This window comes from Mrakia frigida (genome assembly GCF_051309035.1).
Source record: "Mrakia frigida strain ATCC 22029 unplaced genomic scaffold BDY24scaffold_49, whole genome shotgun sequence".
NCBI lineage: Eukaryota > Fungi > Basidiomycota > Tremellomycetes > Cystofilobasidiales > Mrakiaceae > Mrakia > Mrakia frigida.
Genome location: NW_027481232.1, coordinates 66,527 through 86,571, shown reverse-complemented (window position 1 = coordinate 86,571; position 20,045 = coordinate 66,527). Strand labels below are relative to the sequence as shown.

Here is a 20,045-nt window from a genome sequence, read left to right as displayed (position 1 = left end):
GGTGCGACGCGTCGAAAATCGGGATCCCCTCCCAGCGTAAGGTTCTCTGCCTCTCGAGAGTCAGTCTGTTCGAAAGACATGATCATAGATTTTTACTTCTTAGTCTGACCCAGTCCGGAAGCGCTGTTGGAATGTGGAGAGGCTGGGTGTAGTCAGTAACTTGAGTTGAGAGGGGAACAAGAAGACGGGGAGGAGAGAGAGAGGGAGAGAGAGCAGACAGAACTGACTGGTTGGTAGCAACCTGAATAGCCCGAGCCATCGTGCTTCGAACCTTTCCATCCTCGAGAGTCAGGAGACCAGCGATGGTGCATCCTCCGGGAGCTGCGAAGAAGAAGAAGGCGCGGGAAAGAAACACAAGCAAAGTTTGGGCTCAGCTCTCACTCCCTTTCTCTCCCTTCCCTTCGTCGTGTCTCCCGCTAGCGACAACCTTCTCCCTCGTACAGGAGAAGTTTAAAACTCACTAGTCACCGAATCCTTCAACTGAGCAGGATGCAGACCCGTCAAAACCATCCTCGCTGCTCCCTGCATCGTCTGAGCAGCCAACTCCAACGCTTCCTTCCTCGGCAGTCCCATCATGACTCCTCCGTCGGCCATGGCTTCCAGAACGATACAGGCAAAGGCGGGACCTGATCCTGAGAGAGCGGTGCAGGCATCGAAGTACTTCTCCTCGAGGATTCGGCAGAGACCTGTCGAGTTGAAGATCGAGAGGAGGAGGGAGGTTGGGTTGGGGATGAGAGGGAGGACGGCGGCGTTGGAGGGGTAGGGAGTGAGGATAGTCATTCCTTCACGGATCTGGGGATAGGAAAGGGGATAGGAGGAGCAAGAGAGAAACTGGTGAGCTGATAGAAAAGGGAGGGCTCCAGGGGAAGAAGAGATCGCGACGAGCGAGAGAACGAACCTTGGCGGGAGTGTTGGGCATAGCTCGAACGACGACGGTCGTCTCAGGGACCATAGCTTTGATCTGGTCGATTTTGAGTCCAGCGCAGATGGAGATGAGCAGCTTTCCTTCGAGAGCTTCTCTGGGAATCTCGGCGAGGAGGCCGGCGACGAGTTGAGGTTTGCAGCTGTGAATAGTGCGAAACAAGTCAGGTAAGAAGTGGAGATTAAAGAGCGTATCCGAAGAGCTCTATGAGGGCAAAGATATGGACAGTAGGAGCTGAAAGAAGCGAAGGACGTACCAGACGAGGATGATGTTCGCCTCAGCCGCTGCCTTTCCGTTCTGCTCTCCAGGCCAGACCTCGACCCTGGATCCAACGTTGTGAGGAAGGGTAGCGAAAGTCTTTCGAAGACGCTTGACGGATTCAGGCCTGATGTTTGAAAAACGAGGAGGGAGGAGGAGGGATGGAAGGTGAGCTCGTTCGAGGGAAGGAGGGAGGGCTGTAAGGTCGAAGCTCACCTTCCGACGGTAGCGATGAATCGAGTGAGCTGAGGATCAGCCTCGGCGTGCTCCTCTGGGATAGGAGTGGAGGTTCCACTCTCGGAAGGTCTGGGAGCGAGAGGGTTCTCGAGGGACTGCAGCACACCTGGGAGAAGAGAGAGAAGAAAGGAAGGAAGGAAGGGGAGAGGTCAGCTTGGAAGAAGTCGAGTCACATAGAGCTCCTCCCTCCTGAGGAAACTTACCTGAAAGTACAGCTACTCCCATGGTTCCACATCCGAGCACGAAGATAGTCAAAGAAGAAGGGGAGCTCATTTTGAAAGGAGGAAGGAGGGTGAGGGTGAAGAGGAGGAAAGGAAGCAACGAAAAGAGTTGACCTTGATCAACGACGAGCTTCTCCTTCCTCCTCAAGCATTCGCCATGGGTCCTCCTTCTCCCCACGAGTACGCAAAGTATCTCGGACTCTCCCCCGGGAGGGTGGTCCTCCTGGAAAACCTCTTACCTCGGACGAAGAACAAAAAACTCCTCTTCCTCAGCTGGTGAGACCTTCGGATTCCGCCCCTTCTCTCTCGTCCTTCTCAAGTCGAGCTCATTCGACGCTTCTTGATCTGAGCAGTTCCTCCAACTCTCTCATCGAGGAGTGCAATGGGTTTCGGAAGATCGATTTAAAGGAACATGAAGAGAAGAAGGGGCGAGTCCGGACTCAGGCGGAAAACGAAACGAAGGAAGAATTGAGATGACTGAGGGAGGGAGAGGAACCTGACGAGAGAGAGTACTAGATGAGAAGAAGGCACGACAAAGCATCTTCAGCAGAGCTCAAGCATAGAGAAGAAACACTGAAGGGAAAAGAGAACCCCACGTCGATCCAGCAAGAGCTCCAAGAAGATTCGGGGGCTGCTTCTCGTTCCTCGGAGAGATCGAAACCTGAGCTTGCGCCGCTTCCGACTTCCCGTTCAGCTCCGAAGTCGAGCAGGTCGAGGTAAGAGGCATAGGGATCGAAAGACCTGAAGAAGTTGACCGTCGTCGTTGTCGAAGAGTTCCAATCCAAGCGAAGGGAGACCACTGCTTGCAGGGCTTGTCGAGGAGATAACGAGAGCAGAACTCGAGGATGAGAGTGTAGCCGAACATTATGACCATCTGAGTGATGACTCCGATAACCATGTTGTAGCTGAAGGAGAAAAACGAAGGAGGAGAGGGTCAGCTTCGAGATCGAATCGACGCGTCGAGGTTCGGGAGTTCGAACTGACCTCCATCTTCGGCTCCCTTCTGAGTATCCGAGCTAGCCGCCATTCCTCCTCCGGCGGCTTGGATGAAAAGAGAGAGAACGTCCCCCGAAACGAAAAGGATGGTGTAGGCTGTTCGAAGAAAGAAGAACAGAACTGAAAGTCAGCTCAGGTCGAGCAAGACGAAGAGGCAAGAGGTCGACTTACTTCGAGGAGCCAGTCGACAGTATCGCTGTCCGAGGAGAGAGACGAGTAGTCCGAGTATGGTGTAGTTGGCAGCGGTAGAGAAGGCTGGGGCGATGATCAGGACGGCGATCTGAAAAGCAAGAGAACGAGGAACCAGGCCAGCGATTCGAACCAACGAGAGCGAGAAGAAGTAGTTGTCTCTAAACCCACTTGATCAGTAAGAGTAGGATCTGGGTAAGTCCAATCGCCGCCCAACAAAGGACTCCATTCCAGACCGATGGCAGCCCAAACTCGGAAAGCCCATCCCAGCGTCTCGGCAGCTGCTGCAGCTGCAAGAGTGTAGAGGAGGAACCAGCGTTTGGATTTGATAGCTTGACCGACGCGTAGGACTGGAAAAAAAGGGATGCATAAAGAAGGGAGGGAGTCAGACGGCTGAGCGAGACGGAGGGAGAGGAAAAAACAAGAAGCGACTGACCGAAAGAGATGGCGAAGAGAGCTGTGAAAAACACACAGACGGCAGTTGAGAGCTTGTAGTCGAATGAGGACCACTCGATTTCACCGGTGTAGAGGTTGGGAGATCTCACGACGGTGTTGGTGAGGTTTCCGTTGAGAGGGACGCGTTCTGAAGACATGGCGATTGGCGAGGAGATGAGTTGAGTGTGAAACGGAGTGGGTAGGAAAGGCTGAGATCGAAGATGGTAGAGTTGGGCGAAAGGAGATGGTAGTTGGTTGGGTCGAGAAAGATCCAGCTTTTTATCTCGTTTGGTCGACGGAGAGGGAGGCTGTGGAAGAGGAAGGGTCGCACCCGTGCTTTTGAGTTTCACCCTTCCTGGGGTGTTTGAGCTGATTAGCGAGTGACAAGCTGCCAAAAAGTGACGGATAGAGATTAATTAAGGGAAGTGGCGATGAGATACCGCGAGATGGACGAAAAGGAACTCACCTTAGCCGAAAGGAAAACGCGCCGCTGAACCTCTCAAGCGAGACGAGAACAGTTCGAGCAGTGCGAAAGAGATTCATACACATCAAGCGAGATGTGAGCTATGTTGATCTTTTGAGCACTGCTCCTCTCTGTCGAATCAACGGAAAAAGCGAGAGAACTGGTCAGTTCTCGTTCCTCAAACGCGTCGCTTCGAAACCCAAACCCACCAATCGGTTCACAGCCATCTCGACTTCCATCCTCCTTGGTCTCGCCAGCATCCCATTCCCTACACCTCTTTCTCCATCAACCATTCGAATCAACTCATCCAACCCCCCTTCCCTCTCCAGCATCTCCTCGACTTCTCCAACCCATTCCTTCAGCCCAACCTCCTCTTTCCCCCACGACGCTCCCGCTCTCAAGATGAACTCGAGAGCTCTGGTCTGAGAGATGGAAACGAGAGAGTCCAGAGCGGAAAGATCGAGGAGGGAGGTGTGCTGGATGGTCGTGGTCGTAAGGGTCTTGACGCGTGTATCGGACGAGAGGCGGGAGAGGGAGGAGGGGAGCAGGGTTCGTGGGACGGAGGAGGGGAAGGTTGATGCTGAGGAAATGCGAACAAAGGAAAGTCAGTATGGGCTACTGAGGAAAGAATGAGGTGCGAAGACGAACCCTGTTGGGCAGCAACACTCGACGGAATCTGCCTCGCAACCTCCTTCGCTCGTTGAGTCACGTCTCGAACCTCGTAGTTATCCATTTGGAGAACGACGTCGGCCACATCGAGGTACTCGCCACATCCTCCGATAACGAGAACGACGGTGGTGTTTGTCGACTTGACGAGAGCTTGGATCTGCGAGAGAAGGCACCCGAGAGTCGATCAACGTTCGTCTCGTCGCACGAACAAGGGAAGCTGGGCCGACCTTATGAACGAGAGGAGTGATAGGCTCCAACTCTGACGATACAAGCATCTGCATTCGTGCATCTCGGATCAAAAACTGCGAGAGAGTCGTTCTTTCTCAGCGATGAGATGAGACGCGTCGAGGTAGAAGGAGAAGAAGAGCTCACGTTCGTCGCACAGGTATCTTCATCCAAGCAGATGAGCTCAGATCCTGCATCCAGAGCCTTTGAAAGAGAGAGAAGAAGAAGAGGCAGTCAGACTTCGAGCGAAAAGGGAAGGAAGGGGACATGGGAGAGCTCACCTCAATCAGCGAAGCAGCACAACTCGTACTTCCACTCGCATCTTCCGTCGAGAATTTGGTGGTGTCAGACTTGTTGGGTAGGTTGGTGATGAAAGGTGAGATGTCGACTTCGGTGACCTGTCAGATCGATTCGAAGAGAGGAAAGGCGAGGTCAGCTCGACCAAATGTTTCCTTGTCTTTCGTCGCGTCAAGAACGAAAGTCCTCACCGAACGACCATCCTCGCTCCTAACCTGCGTAACCGACTCGCAAGAAACCACAAACTCCCTTCCATCTACAGCAAACATCAGAGGATCGATCAGCGTTCCAACCCGAAACGAGCTCTAGTACCAAGACAACAAAAAAACGCGTCTCGACTCACCACCAGGCACATGATCCCAACACCCTTCTCCAATCGCCTTGATCAACGTACTCTTCCCATGAAACCCACCCCCACAAACTACGACCACCTCGCCTTTCCTGATCCCCATCCCTCTCACCTTCTTTCCACCAACAAGCTCAAACTCGTACACGTCTCCTCTCGTCAACCCTTCTTCTCCAAAGACCTTCACATCAGGTCCGACGAGGCAGCCCTGCTCCCCGCTTGCTCCTGACTTTCTTGGGAGGACGGCTCCGAAGGGAATGAAGGCAACGAGGTTTTGCGACGGGAGGAGGGAACGGAGTTGGGATTGTTGGACGATGGAGGTGATGAAGGTCGAAGGTGCGAGGGGAGGATGGGAGGAGGAGAGGAGCATCCGGGAGATGAGGGACGGGAGGAGGATGGTAAGGAGGTGAGTGCAGGGCTGGGAGAGGATTGAACGACCTGAGGGAAGAAAGGGGAGGGGAGTGAGAACGAAGAGGGACGCGTCGAAGAAGGTGGCGAGACGGACCTCGTGCTGGGAGAGCCTAAGTATTTCGAAAACGGAAGCAACGTAAGCTCAGCCTTCGATTCAGTGAAAGAACCAGAGAAAAAATAACAACGCTCAACTCACCACCTGAAACCTGACCTCCAACCCTCCCTCCTCATCCACCCTCACCGCCGTCCTCTCTACGACCTGATTCGTAGGCGAATCAATCACGATCTCCGGTCGATGAACCTTGTTGTTGTACCCTCCTCCTCCTCCTCCTCCTTCACCAGCCGAAGAGCTAGGAACCGACTTGAGAGCATCGTGGAACGCTTGCAGGAGGAAATGGGAGAGGGCGGTTCGTCTGTTCGTGAACGAGCGCTCAATCAGCTTCTTCCTTCTTCCCCAGCTCGAGAAGGAGGGTCCCGAACACACTTCATCCTACTATCCCAGAGACTCGAAGGAAACCCAGTCTGTTCCTTGGTAAAGCGCACTCGAGCTTTCGACGGAGGAGCGAAGGGGTCGGCTTGGGTGTGAAGGAGATCGAACGTGTAGCTCAGAGCGGGGGTCGAGTGGGTCCAAGATCCTATGGAAATGTGAAGGAGAGTCAGTGGTATATCTGAGGGACCAGAGAGACAGAAGACTCACCCTTGAGATCTCCATAGGCAGGATAAGGTCTCCCGTCTCGAGCGAGGATGAGCGAATGGAGGTCCGAAGTTGAACCGCCTTTTCTCGTCCAAGAAGAAACCAAATGAAGTCAGGGTTGCTCTAGGATGTTCTTGAGGGTGTAGAGCAGCCGTAGCTAAGATCGAAAAGGGCTCACGAGTAAAACCTGTCGAGTTGTTGAGCTTGATTCGCTTTGGATCTCCTTCTCCTTGTTGAGCTTGACTGCCTCCTCCTCCTCCTCCCCTTCCTGCACCTGAGAACCCTCCTCGACCACCACCTCGACCTCCACCGCCGTATAGGTTCTTGTAATAAGCTCCTCGTCCGGACATCTCGATTAAGCTTGAAGAGGAGGATGGGCGTTTGGGAGGAAGAGGAGATCAGGGATTTCGGTTGAGCTCGCTTCCCTCTCTTTCCTCCTTTTCCGCCTCGAAAGCCTGAAAAATATAGTTGTCGAGTTCTACAAGGCTTCGAATACCTGCCTCAAACCTACATCATCTGACCGAATCGGAAATATATATCACAAGCAGGCCCGAACCCGAACCGGCTGAATTCCGACCCGACATCTCTCTTCTTTTCTCTTTCCCTCCCAAACCACCACCCAGTCTCCCCTCTTTTTACTCCCAAGCATGTCCTCCTCCACCGCCTCCAAAAAGATCATCCACATCGTCCTCTGGAAACTCGCTCCTCCTCCTTCCACCTTGACCTCCGCTTCCGACGTTGCGGCTCACACCCAGAAGATCCACGACGGCATCGCCAAACTCCTCACCGTCCCTGGACCGTTGGAGGGGTTCGTAGGACCCCCTAAGATTGCTGATAGGGCTAAGGGGTTTGATTTCGGTGAGTGGGTTCGGGGGGGAAAGGAGACGGGGGAGAGGAGGGAGGGCAGGGGAGGGCAAGGAGGTGGAAGGAGAGATGGACGAGCTGACTTTTGCTTCGTTTTTTTTTTTTTTTTTTTTTTTTTTTTTTTTTTTTTTTTTTTTTTTTTTTTTTTTTTTTTTTTTTGCTAGGCTTCTACTCCGTTTTTGCTGATGCCGAGGCGTTGCAGAAGTATGCTGTTAGTGATGCGCACATGAAGTGAGTTCTCCACCGCTCTCGGCTCTGTCTTTGAAGCTGAAACGGAGGAGGGAGGAGAGCTCGAGGGCAAAGGAAGGGAGAGAGAGGCCGTTCTTCGTTTCGCTGACTTTTCCTTTGCGTCGTTTTCGTTATGTAGGGTCGTCATCGAGGACATCCGACCCAACACGGTGGATGTGATGGCTTACGATTTCGAGTTTGGAGCTTAGATAGATGGGTTATGAATGTGAGCTTTTGAGGAGGGAGGAGGAGAGTGAGAGGATGTCGAGCTTGAGGGAGAGCGATAGAGGCTCGTTGCATCTCCTCTGAAGGCTTCTAGAGGACCAAAGAGGGTGCCGGAGTACTATCCGAGCTTCTAAACTGAGCTGGGCGATCTAGTAGGAGTGGGAGGAGGGGGAAACGCGTGGGCTGAATCGCCAGCTCGACTCTCGAGCGCCTTTCTCTTCGGATCTTCTGTTCCTTTCGCTCCTTCTCACCTTTCTATAGAAGCCTGCACGTCGTGGGATGCCGTCAGCAATCGAACCCTCTCATGAAAGAGGGAAGAAAGACGTCTTCGAGCTCAACAAACCAAACACTCAGCCCTCGTCGAGTCGCGCGACCAGCTTTCGCCGTTCGTTCGCCATCTTCTTCTCGTCTCGTACTCAGAGCTCATTCGGAATCTAGGAGAGGAAACCACGAGCAGCTACCACTTGATACGAGCTCGAAGGCGAGCGTGTCGCGACGCATCACGAAAAAAAAAACAAAGGCGACGACGACGCGGCCGACTCCTCTCTTCTCTTTCTCCTCCTCTCTCTTGCTGCTATGTAGAGATAAGCCCCCGTGAGCGGCCTGATCCGCTCCTGGGTACGCTGGTATATGAGATGATTTCGCACGAACATGAGGAACAAAAAGCCAAAGGCGAAAAGAAGACGGCATCGAAGTCGTGCTTTCTTACCCCAGGAAAACGAGGTTTGGGGGGACCGAAGGCGTTATACCTCTCTCCCTCTTCTTCTCTCTCCAAACCACCAGCACCCACTCACTCAAACCTCTTCCCTCTTCTTCTTCTTCTTCTTCTTAACGACAAGAAGCAAGCTCTCTTCCTAACAAAAACAAGTCGCCATGAGCAGCCGTCCTTCCACGCCCTCCTCCCAACTCCACTTCAACTTCCCTCCCTCCTCCTCCTCCTCCTCCGTTCCGTTCACTCTGAGGGATTCGGTGTGCGAGCGACCACCTCCTCACGCGGACAACGCAGCGGACGCACCGGATTTTGGGCTGTTCAGGGCTGGGAAGAAACTTTGCGTCAGGTGAGTGGGAGAGAGAGAAGAGCACAGAGGCGAGGAGGAGAGAAGAACGAAGCTGACCCATTCTCGCTTTGGTCGTCGTTGTGGGTCGTAAAGGCATGAGAAGATGGCCGACGAGGGGATCAATGCTCAGCTTCAGAATGTGAGTAAGCTTGCTTCTTGGGTGTATACACTCGTTTTGTTTTGTGGAAGGAGGTGGAGAGCATCGTGGCAGCGAGCTTGTAGCTGGCCTGGCGTCGAAGAGGTCGGAAGTGGCGACATCCTCCTCTCTCCATCTTCTAGAGTTTCAAGACGAAGATCTTCTCTTCTAGCTCGATTCGAGATTGTCGTCTTCATTGAAGCGTGACCTTCGAATGGAGGAGAAGATCTTCACTCGAGCTGCAGAGGGAGCGAGGGAGGAACGGACGGAGGAAGGGAAAGACCGAGGCTCTCGTTGGACTGCTTTGGTCCACCTCTCTCGTTTCTGATTGCTGACTTCTTGCTTTCTTTCAATCAGTCGCTCGACGTTCTTCCCTTAGCAGATCGACAGGCGATCAACGCTGTATGGTCGACTTTCTCTGGATCCTCGCATCCAAGAAGGGAGATCATCCTTAAAGGTCTCCTCACCATGTGCTGCTTCTCGCAGGTGAGCACTCCTCCCTCTCTCCTTCTCCGGCGCCTGGACGCGCAGAGTCTAGGCATCTCTCCTTCGAAGGCTTTCTCTGACTGTCTTTCTCGACTTTGTTTCATGCAGCTCTCCCTCCTCTCCACTCAAGTTCACAACCTCATCCGACTCGACCCGTTCGCTCTCTTCCCACGAGAGGTCTCCCTCAAGGTCCTCTCCTACCTCGACGCTTTCTCGTTAGGAATGGCAGTTCAGGTTTCGAAGGATTGGAAGACGCTAGCGGACGACGATTTGCTCTGGAGGGGAATGTGCGTTCAACACATCGAGAGGAAGTGTACAAAGTGTGAGTTGGTTTCATTCCTCCTCTCTTTCGTCTCGCTCTCTGTGCTTTGAGCTCGCCTGATCTTCTCGAAGCTGACCTTTTTTCGTTGCTCTCTCAGGTGGCTGGGGTCTTCCTCTACTCGAACGTCGTCGTCTTCGACTCGAAATCGACGGTCAAACGGATTCAGCTCCCACCTCTTCTCCTTCCTCTCCTGCTCTCGACCCTTCCTCACCTTACTTCCACTCCCACGCCGACTCTCACTCGCATCACCACAACCACGACTCTTACCCTCACATCCCCGCCTCAGCAGACTACCCTACCTACAACCCAACTCCTCTTCACCAATCCGAAGCTTCCTCCTCCTCCTCCCTCCCTCAAATCGGACCTCTTCAGATCACCGGATCCGCGTCCATCTCAGAAGCTTGCTCTTCCTCCTCCACACCCTACAACGCCGTCGCTTCAAGCTCTCGAGGTCGTAGCCGAACCAAGCGATCTTCACCTCCCTCAGACGACGAAGACGAATCCGACATACCTTGCAGCTCGTCCTCCTCCAACTTCCTCCTCCCTCCCAACCCGTACTCTACCTCCCAACCAAACAAGCGTCGCCAACCTCACTCAGCATCAGCAGCTCCAGGTCGCTACTCTGCTTCTCCTTCCGTCTCCCCACCACCACCTCCATCGTCGCTCTACCCTCTCCTCAACCCTACAGCTCGTCCGTCAGCACCACGTCGGACGGTCACTCGACCTTGGAAGGAGGTCTACACCGAGCGACTCACGATTGAGAGGAACTGGAGGAAGGGGAGGTACACGGCTAGGGTCTTCAAGGGGCATACCGATGGAGTGATGTGTCTGCAGGTGATGGAGGGAGAGACGGCGAGAGCAGAGGGTGCTGGGCCGTCGTGTGGGAAGTCGTCGAAGGCGAAGGGAGAGGGAGAAGGGGTTCTGATCACGGGAAGCTACGATAGGACGGCCAGGGTTTGGGATTTGGAGACGGGAGAGGAGGTTATGGTGAGTCTCCTGGTCTCGTAGCCTTCTTTGTTCGAGCTGGGAGGTGGGGAGCTCGAGAACGAACAAAGGAAGGAAGTGTCGAAACGAGCTCAAGCTGACCTTTCCCTCCTTCCTCCCCTTTCGCCTTTCGTGTTTCAGGTCCTTCGAGGTCACGCCCGAGGCATCCGAGCTCTTCAGTTCGACTCTGCTATCCTCATCACCGGAAGTATGGATCACACGATGAAGATTTGGAACTGGAGGACGGGAGTTTGCGTTCGTCCTTCTTTCTCCTTCGAGCTCGTTCTTCGTTGGTCCTCGGTCGAAACTGATTTCGTTCTCCTCCCCCTTCCTTCTGAGCAGATCCGAACTCTCGCTGGACACACGGATGGAATCGTCTGTCTCAACTACGACAAGAACGTTCTCGCTTCCGGAAGTGCGGACTCGACGATCAAGGTCAGTCTTTGACGACGCGTTTCCTTTCGACGAGCTCTCCCTTGCTGACTCTCTCTCTCCTTCGATTTCCTTGACGTTGCCCAGATCTGGAACTTCCGCAACGGAGACTGCTTCACCCTTCGAGGTCATCGAGACTGGGTCAACTCTGTCGTTCTCTGGGACGGAACCACCAACGCTCACGAACCCGAATGGTCCTCGACTTCCTCCCTTCTCTCCTCCTCCTCCTCAACCTCCCCGCCTCACCCCTCCTCCTCGAACTCCTCAGCCCCCGCCGTCGACCCAGGGAAGATGCTCTTCTCAGGCTCGGACGACGGAACGATTCGACTCTGGGATCTCAGCACTCGGGAATGCGTTAAAGTCATGGAGGGACACGTCGGACAGGTCCAGTCGATGCGACTCGTCATTGTCGATCGAGAGAAGGAGGACGACGAGTCCGAGGAGGAAGGGTTGGGGATCATGAGAGGTCCTTCCGTTGGAGACGTCGAGATGGAAGGACGAGGGAACCAGGAGTACGAACCCAACCCTCTTGGAGTGTCAGGACCGTTCTCCCATCCTCTGCCGATCGTTCCTGGACATGTCGGGAGACACCATCATCATCATGGAGCACAGCAGGAGCCGGCGACGACGGCGAGGAGTTCGTCGTCGTTGAGGAACGAGGTGGGAGGAGGAGGTGGAGCGGGAGGAGGAGGGAAGCAGGCGATCTTGGTTTCGGCCAGTTTGGACAATACGGTGAAGGTGTGGGATGTGGAGACGGGGAAGTCGAAGAAGACGTTGTTCGGACATAGTGAGTCGTGTCGTTCGTTCTTTCTTTCCCGCTCTCGAGCTCGAAACTGACCCTCCCTCCTCGTTTCGTTTTTGTTGCTACTAGTCGAAGGAGTCTGGGGAGTCGACGTAGATCCTCTTCGAGTCGTTTCCTCTTCCCACGATCGTACCATCAAAGGTTCGCACCCTATCTTCCACTCGTTCTCGTTCGTTTCACCTCGAGAAACGTCGTCGCTGACCTTCGTTCCTTCTTTCGTCTCGCTTCGTTTTCATCCAGTCTGGTCCCGCGACGACGGGAAGTGCACCCAAACCCTCGTCGGCCACCGAGGAGCCGTCACCTGCCTCCAACTCACCGATACCCAGATCCTCAGCGGGAGCGACGACGGGGAAGTCAGGGTTTGGAACTTTGGGGCTTCGGCTGCGAAGTAGTCGTCTAGCTTGGGTTTGCTTTCTTCGTGCTTTGCTTTTCCTTTCGTGCTTCTTTTGCTGCTTCGTTCTCTCGTTTACTCCGCTCTCTCTTCTTGCCACCCTTCGTCTTCGTCTTTGCTTTCGCTTTCGCCTTCGTTCGTCCTTCGTTTCTTATTCTCCAACCAAACCACACCACCACTTTGCTTGTCTCCCTTCGCTGCTCTTACTCTATACCTTCAGCTCTACTACCTATGCCTTACGACTTTCTGCCTTTCACAACACCCTCTCCCTCGAAAAAGCAAACAACGAGGCGTCTCTCCTTTCCTTCGTTCTTTTTGTCAAAGGGTCGTGAATCGAAAAGGTCAGGGCCGAGAACTAGCTAGATGAGAGAGATGAGAGGAGGGGCTTTAGACGATGTCCTTAGCTCGGGTGGTCTTAGGGCAGCCGGCGGAGGGAGCTGGAGGTTGAACGAAACGAGACGAAGAAGAAGGCGGGTGAGCGAGAGTCGACGAGAGCGGGAGGAAGAGAGAGAGAGACTCACGGTTCGAGAACCTGGTCTCAACGAAGACTTTCTGGATTCCTCCGACTCGTTTGTCGAACTGAGAGACGAAAGAAGAAAGGTCAGCGACGCGTGAGAGAACGAGTCGAAGGGAAGAAAAGGAGAACAGAACTGACCTTGTCGTAAAGCTCCTTGAAATCCTCGAGAGGGACTCGGTGACTGATCATGAAGGTAGGGTCGAACTTGCCGGTCATGATGCTGCGGAAGGAAAAGAAGGAGAACGAGGTCGTGGTCAGGAACGAAAGAGACGTCGCGACGGCTCTGAGCTGCCAAACTCACTAATCGTGCAAGATCTCCTCCCAGTAGAGATGAACGGGAGCTTGTCCGTTCCCCTGAAGTCTCACTCCCTTCTCCATCAACGCTCCGATGGCGACTCCGTTGGCGTAGGCCGAGTAGGCAGCGATGATCCCAACTCGTCCTCTCTTCCTGACGGCGAGGATGCACTCGTTGATCGTCTCGGGGACGTCAGTTTCGAGCATGAGGGTCTTCTGGACTTTGTGGAGCAACGTCTTTGGCTCATGGAAAGTTCCGCAATCGAGGGCCACGTCTGGTTGAAGAGAGTTGGGAATCAGTGAGGGAAACGCCGGGGGAGGCAGAGGGAAAGGACGACGAACCAAGTCCGTCGGGGTAGAGCTTCAAGATCTCCTCAACGACGTTCTTTCCTCCGGAAGCGTTGACTCCAACGACCTTGTCCGATCCAGACTCCTTGATGGCGAAGTCGATTCGATCCTGAGAGTAGAAGAGGAACGAAAGAAAGGTCAGCTCGTCGAAGCGGACGTCCTCGACGTCTCTTTCGAACAAACGCACCTGGACGAGGTCGATAACGACGACCTTCTTGGCTCCCTTGAGAAGAGCCCACTTGATGGAGCATTGGCCGATAGGTCCAGCTCCCCAGACACCGACGATGTCGCCCTCTCCAACTAGGGAATCGAAAAGAGGCTGGTCAGCTTCGGAACGTTATTTTTCGACAAACAGGCAAAAACTCACCCTCAGTGTCAACGACGGCGTGGTAGGAGGTAGGAAGAACGTCGGAGAGGTAGAGAGCCTTCTCGTCGGAGACGGAATCGGGGATTTTGAGCTGTAGAGCGAAGAAGAAGACGGAGGGGGGAGAGAGCGAGGTCAGACGCGTCTCTCAATTTTGTGTTCGCGAGTCGTGAGTTCGCTCAAACTCCATTAAACATTAACTTACGCAGTTGACGTCTCCGAAGGGAACCTATTAGTTGAAGCAGAAGTAAGAAAACGTCAGGAAAGCGTCGTGGTCGAGAGGATCTTTGCTTTGAACTCACCTTGACGTACTCGGCTTGACCACCGGGGAATCCTGCAGAGAAAACAGAAAGTCAGAAAGGTCAAAGTTGGAAGAGCTGAGAAAGCGTACACACCTCCAGTGAAGTGAGAGTCTTTGAGACGGCGAAGAAGGAGAAGAGAGAGAGAGGGAAAGTCAGTCAGCCCGTCGGACTCAACGCTGAACGAGTTGAATGAAACCTACAGCCGAAGAAGCCTGCGTCACGCTGGCCGTACATAGTCTTCATCAGGGTGCTGTTGTTCGTCCTGTCGCAAAAAGAAGAGAGCTTCTTCTTGCAGAACGAACAGGTTCCACATCTGAAGCATCAAGGAGACGTCGCGGAACAGCAGAAGTCAGCTCGAGGCTCAAAGAGTTGATCGGCTTCAGAGCTCAGGCCCGGTAAAAAACTGGACTCACGCGATCTGGAACGATACGACAACTCGCTGTTACCGAAGAATGCAGGGAGAAAGGAGGGTCAGAATGATGAACGGAGAAGACAGGACGATCAAAGGGACGAGGGGTTTCTTACATCTCCAACTTTGAGGTTCTTGACGTTGGGACCGATCCTATCAATCACTCCCATGAACTCGTGTCCTAGTACATCTCTTATGTACAGATTATTGAATCGGTCAGCGTTACGAGATACGAACAGCTCGTTGAGCGCGACGCGTCGAGGAGAAGAACTCGGACTCGAGAAGAGAGAACGATAGGCGAGACCTACCCCTTCTGCATGGTTACAATTTCGGAATGGTAGAGATGAAGATCTACAAGGAAGATAGAAAGCGTAAAGGGAAGGCAAAGGAAATGAGCTCGACGCGACTCAACGCTCGCCTCGATCTGAACAAAGCTCTCGTGCAACGGTTGAACTCACCAGATCCACAGACAGTTGACCCGGTGACTTTGAGGATGATATCCTGATCTTGAGTGATCTGAGAAACCCCGGGAAACCAAACTGGATCAGCTCGAGCGTCCTCCACCCACGACGCTTCCCGCTCCTCTCTCACCCTCTTTAATCCGAAAAACTCACGTCAGGAACGGCAGCCTCGACGACCTCGACGTTCTCGGATCCAAACCAAGCGAGTGCCTTCATCTGAGATCCATCCTCTCGGTGCTTGTCTGAGAAAAAAGAAACAAAGGGAGGAGATGGTGAGCTTCGTCTTCCCTCCCTTCCCTTCTCTTCTCGACTCTCCTCCTGTTCCGTCCCCTCTTAACATCCACTCAAGCGAAGCTAAACGTACATTCTGGAACGGCTGCAGTCTCCAAAGGTCCTCCGAGGACCTTGTCTTGAACGAAGTTGGCTGTCGTCTGCATGGCGGGTTGTCTGAACCACGACGAGTCGCAATCAAGCTCAATTTAGCTCCAATCTCATCACCCCGACACTCAAAAATGACTCACGGGTAGGTAGTTGAAGGTAAGTTGGTTCAGGTGGTGTGGTGGTGGTGGTGGTGGTTGAAGGTCAGGAACTCTTCCGAACTGAAAAAGGAAGGAATGGAAAGGGTGGAGGTCGAGGGCTGAATCTCAAGGGAAACGTCATACGAACGCCCCTTCCTTCGATTCTTTTCGTTCTTTTTAGGCTCGATTCGAAGCCTTTCGAGGGTCCGATGGACAAGCCCCCAACTCTATAACAGATGCTTACCAAGTTTTCCCATAGGAGAGCGGAGTTCAGCAAAGAGAAGACGCGGCGAGGGAAGTGCCCGAAACGGGGGCTCTCTCTCTTTCCTCTTTCCTCTTTCCTTTTTTTGATTCTGGCCCTCTTGAAAGAGTAGAAGAAAGAAAGGATTTCATAGGGGTTGTAAAAAAGCAAGAAAGAAAAGGTAGCATAAAGCTTCAACTGCAGCAACGACGTCTTTATCGACCTCCAACCTCTCCAAACACCTTCGCGTTCTCGTCCATGACCGACTCCAGTTCCCTCGTCGTTTCCTCAACAGCTCGTCGAGCGCTCTCGAGTTCGGCCTCCAACTCGGCGGACGAGGCAGTGGCGAAGATGCTGTTGGAAGGAGCGACGGCGGCGAATCGAGGGACGAGCGAGTCGAGGGCGATCTGCAGAGGAGCGGGAGAGTCAGCGGCGCGTTTCGACTTCGATACGTTCCTACAGAGAACCCTGTTGAACCGTGAAAGGAACAAAAGCGAAAGAAAGATTTACTCACGACGTTGATCTCCCTATGCAACTCCTCCAACCTGCCCAACTGCTTCGCCAGATAACTCGCTCGTCTGCCCAACGCACTTCTCAACCTCTCCACCTCGTCCCCTGCTACTCCTCCTCCTCTCCTCCCACCCCCACCCACAATCTCTCCCTCCACCCCGTTTGCCTCCTCTTCCTCATCGTCATCGTCCAACTCATCGAACCCGTCCGTCTGGATCGCTTCCCCACCCTCGCCAAACATGCCTTCGAACCTCCCGCTCACTCCTCCCCTGCATCCGGTAGGCAACGCTCCGAGCACCCCAGCAATCCTTCCGGTCAAAAGACTGAGGAGGACGTGGAAGGAGGAGACTGCTTCCTCCATCGAGACGGTAGGGTTGGAGGAGGAGAGAGCTGAGAGGGCGAGAGCGAGCGTTTGGGAAGAGAGCGGAGTCGAGTCTGGGTTCGAGTTGGATTCGTCGGTGGATTCGGTGGAAGGAAGGGAGATGCAAGGGAGGGAAGGCGAGAAGAAGGCGAGAGAGTTGCAATCGATGAGGTAGGAGATTTGGTGCAAGATTTCGGGCAGGGAAGCGATGGGTTTGGGTTCGGGGAGGGCGTCGAGGGAGGACGTAGGGACGAGGATCTCGTTGGCTCCGCACGACGATGGTCCGAGAGGAGGAGGTGGTTGATCGCCGTTGACGTTGCTCTTCGAAGACGCGTCGTCGTTGGCAGCAGTGGGTTCTTCGCCGTCGGTAGAGGGAGAGTTCTCCTTCTCGACCTCCTGGAGCTTCTTGACCTTCGGAACTTTCGCCTTCTTCGCCATCTTGCTGAGGAGAGGAGCCTGCTCGACGAAAACGGGTGCAGCGGGAGCAGGAGGGGGAGGAGTGTTGACCTGCTGGACCTTGACTGCTGAGACGACCGACGACGACGAACTCTTTGCGACGAGCTTGGGAGTCTTCGAAGGCGAGGGCTCTGCGACGACGGCGGTTCCGACCTTGATCTGCTGCTTGGGAGTTCCCTTTCCTGCCTTGGTAGGAGTTCCAGGTCTTGTTGAAGTAGGAGTGGACTTGACCGAAGCGGACTTGAGGTTCGAGGTGGGAGTCTTCTCGACGACGACGGCCTTTTCGACGGGAGGGGGTGTTGGTGCGGCGATAGGTTTGGATCGAAGGGAGATAGTGACGGGAGCTGGTCTGTCGGCTGAGGCTGCTCGTACGGCTGCTCGAACCTCGTCGGGGTGAGGCGTAGGGGAAACGGCGACTGGGACGTCGGGCGTACGAGTTGACGAGGAGGTGACGACGTTCGAAGTCGAAGGAGTGGACGCGACCTCTTCCTGAGCTGGCTCCGGTTCGACGACGGGTTCCTCAATGGCGACGACGACTTCCTCAACGACGATGATTTCCTCTACGACCAGAAGTTCCATCTCCCTCTCGACCTCCTCTTCCTCGGCCCTCAGTCCCACCTCGACCTCGTCGTCGCCGTCGTGTTCTCCAACGAGGTCCTCGACCCTCTCCTCCTCTTCCTTGCTCATCCTTCCCTCGATAGCCTCGAGACTCAGCCTCCTCTCGACTCCAGGAGTCCATCCTTGAGCGCCGAGAAGACTCGACCTGCTCCTCGAAGGCGACTCTCCCCAAACGTTGCTCCATTCCGCTCCTGGCGACCCGACCGAGAAGTTGGGCGTCGCAGACTGAACGGCGATCTGGACTTCCGTAGGTCGAAGAGGAGTCGAGTTGGAGCTCGGTTCAGAGTCGGAGGGAGTGAAGAGGTCGCTAGGGGAGGAGGGAGTTTTCGAAGCTGGCGTGGCTTGGTTCGAGATGAATCGAGCGGCGAGAGTCGACGCGGTCGAAGTCGAAGTCGTTGCTGGTCGAGGAAGGCCGGGAGGAAGAGGAGGGAAGTCGAAGACGTTGGCTTCCTCGATCGGCGTGGATGAAGCTGCGAAAGACGCAAGAGGAATAAGCAAAGGAAAGGTCAGTACACCGACGGAAAAAAGAACGAAACACGGGAGGAGAGGGGGAGGCGGGGTGCTCGGAGAAGAAAGGGAAGAGAGGTCGTACATTAGGAGAGGTAGAAGGAAGAGAGAGTCCGTGGGGAGGGTCCTTGGTACCTAAAGCTAAAAGAAGAAAAGAAAGAAAGAAGAAGGTAAGAAGCAAAGGGAAGGGGGAGGAGCTATCGGAGAGAAGGACGCGGGTGGTTTCGAGAGTCAAAGTTAAGTGTGAATCGGGTTTCAAAAAAAAAGAAGGAGTAAGAGAACGGGGAAGGGAAGAAGAAGAAAACAAGAATATGACTGAGTTGAGTGAGGGAGAAGGCGGTCGAAAGAAAAGGGAGAAAGAAGAACGATAAGATTGTAAGGGAGAAGGAGAGGTGCGAGAAGGGTCGAATAGATACGAATGGAAAGAAAGGGAGACGAGAACGAGAAGCAGGGGGAGGGACGAACGAGAAACAACGAGAGCGAAGCAAGGGAAAAGAAGATAAACTAGAGCACCCCTCCCCGCATGAAGTTCTCAGAGTACCTACCTAAAGGAGGGGAAGGAGAAGGACCCCTGCCGCCTTGGCCACCCTGCTGAACGCCGTAGTATCCCTGTTGCTGCTGCTGGTGCTGGATCTGCTGAAGCAACCGAGCGTTTCCGACGTTGAGCGACTGAGAAGCGAAGGCTGCGAACGCGCCGAGGGACGAAGGGTCCGTCGTTCCTCCGACTCCGTGCATCCCGAGGTCTGAGGAAAACTGGTTGTTGTTGGACGAGCCGTGCTGCTGCTGGGTGTTGTTGGAGTACGGGTGCTGCTGCTGCTGCTGTTGCTGCTGCTGCTGGGAGCTTCGGAAGGACATGATCGCTGGGTCTTGGAAGGGCATGTGGTTGTGCTCTGAGGGAAGAGAAGAAAGACAGAAGAGGGACGTTAGGACGAAAGTCGAGAAGAAGATCAGTAGCTCGAAAGGAGGAGCAAAGATAAGTTCGGGACGAGAAGAGGGAAAAGATCGAGAAAGACGTACCCGCTCCTCCCGCTCCCATTCCTCCTCCCATTCCCATCCCACCCGTGCTCAATCCACTTCCCATCCCTCCTCCAACTCCCAACATATCCTTCAAAGCCTGAGCCTGGTTCCCTCGATCTCCTCCTCCGTTGGCGTATCCCTGCTGCTGCCTGGCGAACGCCATCCTGCTCGCGTCTCCTCCGATCGATCCTTGTTGCTGCTGCTGTTGAGGGATCTGATGGATCCAGTTTCCCGCACCTCCAGGCTGCTGATGGTGAAGTTGCTGAGGCTGCTGTCCCTGAAGAGGTGACTTGAGACCGAGTCCGGGAGGAGGAGGAGGAGCTGAGGAGGAAGGGAAGTTGGACGAGTTGGACGATCCTTGTCGAGCGAGGGAGGAAGGGAGACCGGGAGGAGGATGTCGACCGAAAGGAGCTGGGGAGTTGTTGTTGGAAGCTCGAGATTGCTGCTGTTGCTGCTGGGGGTGTTGATGAGGAGGAGGCTCGTGATGGTTGTTGCTTCCCGCCCACAGGTAACTCGACTGATCCGTCGAAGTCGTCGCCGAAGGAGTAGGAGTGATCCTTCCCGATGGCTCCCTTCCGAACCTTCCTCCTCCGTTCCCAACGTCCTTCATCATCAACCCATCCGAATCGATGCTTCCTCGTCTCGAGTCTCCTTCAACAGGCGGCAACCCCAACGACCTTCCGACGGGACTAGGGCTTCCTCCTCCTCCGAAGTGATGGCTCGACGTCTTCCTTCTAGCGAAATCGAACCTCGACTTCTTCCCTCCTGTCTGCTCATCGACCATATCCGGGTCTGCGGGTGCTGCTGGACGAGGACTGTCTCCCCAAGGAT

The 20,045-nt window shown here is 54.3% G+C and overlaps 8 protein-coding genes across 8 annotated transcripts; 3 read left to right on the top strand and 5 right to left on the bottom strand.

The window, feature by feature from the left end:
- Positions 1–66: 66 nt before the first annotated feature.
- PRO3 (pyrroline-5-carboxylate reductase) lies at positions 67–1,775 on the bottom strand. Its single transcript, XM_076642455.1, has 7 exons — positions 1,621–1,775; positions 1,397–1,523; positions 1,179–1,307; positions 899–1,064; positions 462–792; positions 228–321; positions 67–123 (listed from the first exon to the last, which is right to left on the bottom strand). Exons 1-7 carry the CDS (start codon positions 1,688–1,690, stop codon positions 93–95), a joined length of 948 nt encoding a protein of 315 aa, XP_076492379.1. The 5' UTR covers positions 1,691–1,775; the 3' UTR covers positions 67–92.
- On the top strand, positions 1,776–2,270 carry BDY24DRAFT_404051 (uncharacterized protein; the record flags this gene model as incomplete). Its single annotated transcript, XM_076642454.1, has 2 exons — positions 1,776–1,914; positions 1,992–2,270. Coding segments are annotated over exons 1-2 (238 nt in total), but the record flags the coding sequence as incomplete, so codon positions are not given.
- A 393-nt stretch (positions 2,271–2,663) lies between these two features.
- BDY24DRAFT_226613 (uncharacterized protein) lies at positions 2,664–3,765 on the bottom strand. Its single transcript, XM_076636595.1, has 4 exons — positions 3,725–3,765; positions 3,260–3,646; positions 2,995–3,173; positions 2,664–2,914 (listed from the first exon to the last, which is right to left on the bottom strand). Exons 2-4 carry the CDS (start codon positions 3,414–3,416, stop codon positions 2,762–2,764), a joined length of 489 nt encoding a protein of 162 aa, XP_076492377.1. The 5' UTR covers positions 3,417–3,646; positions 3,725–3,765; the 3' UTR covers positions 2,664–2,761.
- Positions 3,766–3,776: 11 nt separating this feature from the next.
- Positions 3,777–6,743, bottom strand: BDY24DRAFT_404048 (uncharacterized protein). Its single transcript, XM_076642453.1, has 13 exons — positions 6,542–6,743; positions 6,367–6,444; positions 6,154–6,304; positions 5,866–6,082; positions 5,764–5,779; positions 5,256–5,696; positions 5,104–5,168; positions 4,897–5,013; positions 4,763–4,819; positions 4,618–4,692; positions 4,370–4,547; positions 3,931–4,301; positions 3,777–3,852 (listed from the first exon to the last, which is right to left on the bottom strand). The coding sequence occupies exons 1-13, from the start codon at positions 6,711–6,713 to the stop codon at positions 3,823–3,825; spliced, it is 1,968 nt and encodes a 655-aa protein (XP_076492376.1). The 5' UTR covers positions 6,714–6,743; the 3' UTR covers positions 3,777–3,822.
- A 203-nt stretch (positions 6,744–6,946) lies between these two features.
- Positions 6,947–7,698, top strand: BDY24DRAFT_404047 (Dabb family protein). Its single transcript, XM_076642452.1, has 3 exons — positions 6,947–7,221; positions 7,392–7,458; positions 7,595–7,698. The coding sequence occupies exons 1-3, from the start codon at positions 7,011–7,013 to the stop codon at positions 7,662–7,664; spliced, it is 348 nt and encodes a 115-aa protein (XP_076492375.1). The 5' UTR covers positions 6,947–7,010; the 3' UTR covers positions 7,665–7,698.
- Positions 7,699–8,541: 843 nt separating this feature from the next.
- BDY24DRAFT_404043 (F-box/WD repeat-containing protein) lies at positions 8,542–12,550 on the top strand. The gene is made up of 10 exons (XM_076642451.1): positions 8,542–8,738; positions 8,832–8,877; positions 9,232–9,360; positions 9,469–9,682; positions 9,780–10,669; positions 10,808–10,921; positions 11,009–11,101; positions 11,186–11,885; positions 11,970–12,041; positions 12,141–12,550. The coding sequence occupies exons 1-10, from the start codon at positions 8,554–8,556 to the stop codon at positions 12,290–12,292; spliced, it is 2,595 nt and encodes an 864-aa protein (XP_076492374.1). The 5' UTR covers positions 8,542–8,553; the 3' UTR covers positions 12,293–12,550.
- Positions 12,551–12,600: 50 nt separating this feature from the next.
- Positions 12,601–15,530, bottom strand: BDY24DRAFT_404041 (zinc-dependent alcohol dehydrogenase). The gene is made up of 17 exons (XM_076642450.1): positions 15,351–15,530; positions 15,140–15,228; positions 14,984–15,041; positions 14,834–14,876; positions 14,642–14,717; positions 14,530–14,555; positions 14,317–14,429; positions 14,210–14,227; positions 14,117–14,148; positions 14,020–14,043; positions 13,818–13,908; positions 13,638–13,750; positions 13,445–13,559; positions 13,110–13,377; positions 12,947–13,028; positions 12,813–12,870; positions 12,601–12,728 (listed from the first exon to the last, which is right to left on the bottom strand). The coding sequence occupies exons 1-17, from the start codon at positions 15,421–15,423 to the stop codon at positions 12,679–12,681; spliced, it is 1,329 nt and encodes a 442-aa protein (XP_076492373.1). The 5' UTR covers positions 15,424–15,530; the 3' UTR covers positions 12,601–12,678.
- A 313-nt stretch (positions 15,531–15,843) lies between these two features.
- BDY24DRAFT_404034 (uncharacterized protein) lies at positions 15,844–19,087 on the bottom strand. The gene is made up of 2 exons (XM_076642449.1): positions 18,743–19,087; positions 15,844–18,160 (listed from the first exon to the last, which is right to left on the bottom strand). Exons 1-2 carry the CDS (start codon positions 19,074–19,076, stop codon positions 15,894–15,896), a joined length of 2,601 nt encoding a protein of 866 aa, XP_076492372.1. The 5' UTR covers positions 19,077–19,087; the 3' UTR covers positions 15,844–15,893.
- Positions 19,088–20,045: the final 958 nt, after the last annotated feature.

What these genes read in the sequence shown, in the direction of transcription:
- BDY24DRAFT_404048 (XM_076642453.1), bottom strand. Translation starts at nt 6,713, where the DNA reads ATGTCCGGACGAGGAGCTTATTACAAGAACCTATACGGCGGTGGAGGT. An exon ending in CTCTGGGATAGTAGGATGAA is followed by an intron (nt 6,083 to 6,153) that starts GTGTGTTCGGGA and finishes GTTCACGAACAG; the next exon opens with ACGAACCGCCCTCTCCCATT. An exon ending in GGAGCGAGGATGGTCGTTCG is followed by an intron (nt 5,014 to 5,103) that starts GTGAGGACTTTC and finishes TCGATCTGACAG; the next exon opens with GTCACCGAAGTCGACATCTC.
- BDY24DRAFT_404047 (XM_076642452.1), top strand. Translation starts at nt 7,011, where the DNA reads ATGTCCTCCTCCACCGCCTCCAAAAAGATCATCCACATCGTCCTCTGG. An exon ending in GGCTAAGGGGTTTGATTTCG is followed by an intron (nt 7,222 to 7,391) that starts GTGAGTGGGTTC and finishes TTTTTTTGCTAG; the next exon opens with GCTTCTACTCCGTTTTTGCT. An exon ending in GTTAGTGATGCGCACATGAA is followed by an intron (nt 7,459 to 7,594) that starts GTGAGTTCTCCA and finishes TTCGTTATGTAG; the next exon opens with GGTCGTCATCGAGGACATCC.
- BDY24DRAFT_404034 (XM_076642449.1), bottom strand. Translation starts at nt 19,076, where the DNA reads ATGCCCTTCCAAGACCCAGCGATCATGTCCTTCCGAAGCTCCCAGCAG. An exon ending in TTCTCCTTCCCCTCCTTTAG is followed by an intron (nt 18,161 to 18,742) that starts GTAGGTACTCTG and finishes CGTCTTTCGCAG; the next exon opens with CTTCATCCACGCCGATCGAG.
- BDY24DRAFT_226613 (XM_076636595.1), bottom strand. Translation starts at nt 3,416, where the DNA reads ATGTCTTCAGAACGCGTCCCTCTCAACGGAAACCTCACCAACACCGTC. An exon ending in TCTCTTCGCCATCTCTTTCG is followed by an intron (nt 3,174 to 3,259) that starts GTCAGTCGCTTC and finishes CTTTTTTTCCAG; the next exon opens with TCCTACGCGTCGGTCAAGCT. An exon ending in ATCCTACTCTTACTGATCAA is followed by an intron (nt 2,915 to 2,994) that starts GTGGGTTTAGAG and finishes CTTGCTTTTCAG; the next exon opens with ATCGCCGTCCTGATCATCGC.
- PRO3 (XM_076642455.1), bottom strand. Translation starts at nt 1,690, where the DNA reads ATGAGCTCCCCTTCTTCTTTGACTATCTTCGTGCTCGGATGTGGAACC. An exon ending in TGCCCAACACTCCCGCCAAG is followed by an intron (nt 793 to 898) that starts GTTCGTTCTCTC and finishes TCCTATCCCCAG; the next exon opens with ATCCGTGAAGGAATGACTAT. An exon ending in ATTCAGGTTGCTACCAACCA is followed by an intron (nt 124 to 227) that starts GTCAGTTCTGTC and finishes ACATTCCAACAG; the next exon opens with CGCTTCCGGACTGGGTCAGA.
- BDY24DRAFT_404041 (XM_076642450.1), bottom strand. Translation starts at nt 15,423, where the DNA reads ATGCAGACGACAGCCAACTTCGTTCAAGACAAGGTCCTCGGAGGACCT. An exon ending in GTCAACTGTCTGTGGATCTG is followed by an intron (nt 14,877 to 14,983) that starts GTGAGTTCAACC and finishes TCTTCCTTGTAG; the next exon opens with ATCTTCATCTCTACCATTCC. An exon ending in GTCGTATCGTTCCAGATCGC is followed by an intron (nt 14,430 to 14,529) that starts GTGAGTCCAGTT and finishes TTGATGCTTCAG; the next exon opens with ATGTGGAACCTGTTCGTTCT.
- BDY24DRAFT_404043 (XM_076642451.1), top strand. Translation starts at nt 8,554, where the DNA reads ATGAGCAGCCGTCCTTCCACGCCCTCCTCCCAACTCCACTTCAACTTC. An exon ending in TCAATGCTCAGCTTCAGAAT is followed by an intron (nt 8,878 to 9,231) that starts GTGAGTAAGCTT and finishes TCTTTCAATCAG; the next exon opens with TCGCTCGACGTTCTTCCCTT. An exon ending in GAAGACGTTGTTCGGACATA is followed by an intron (nt 11,886 to 11,969) that starts GTGAGTCGTGTC and finishes TGTTGCTACTAG; the next exon opens with TCGAAGGAGTCTGGGGAGTC.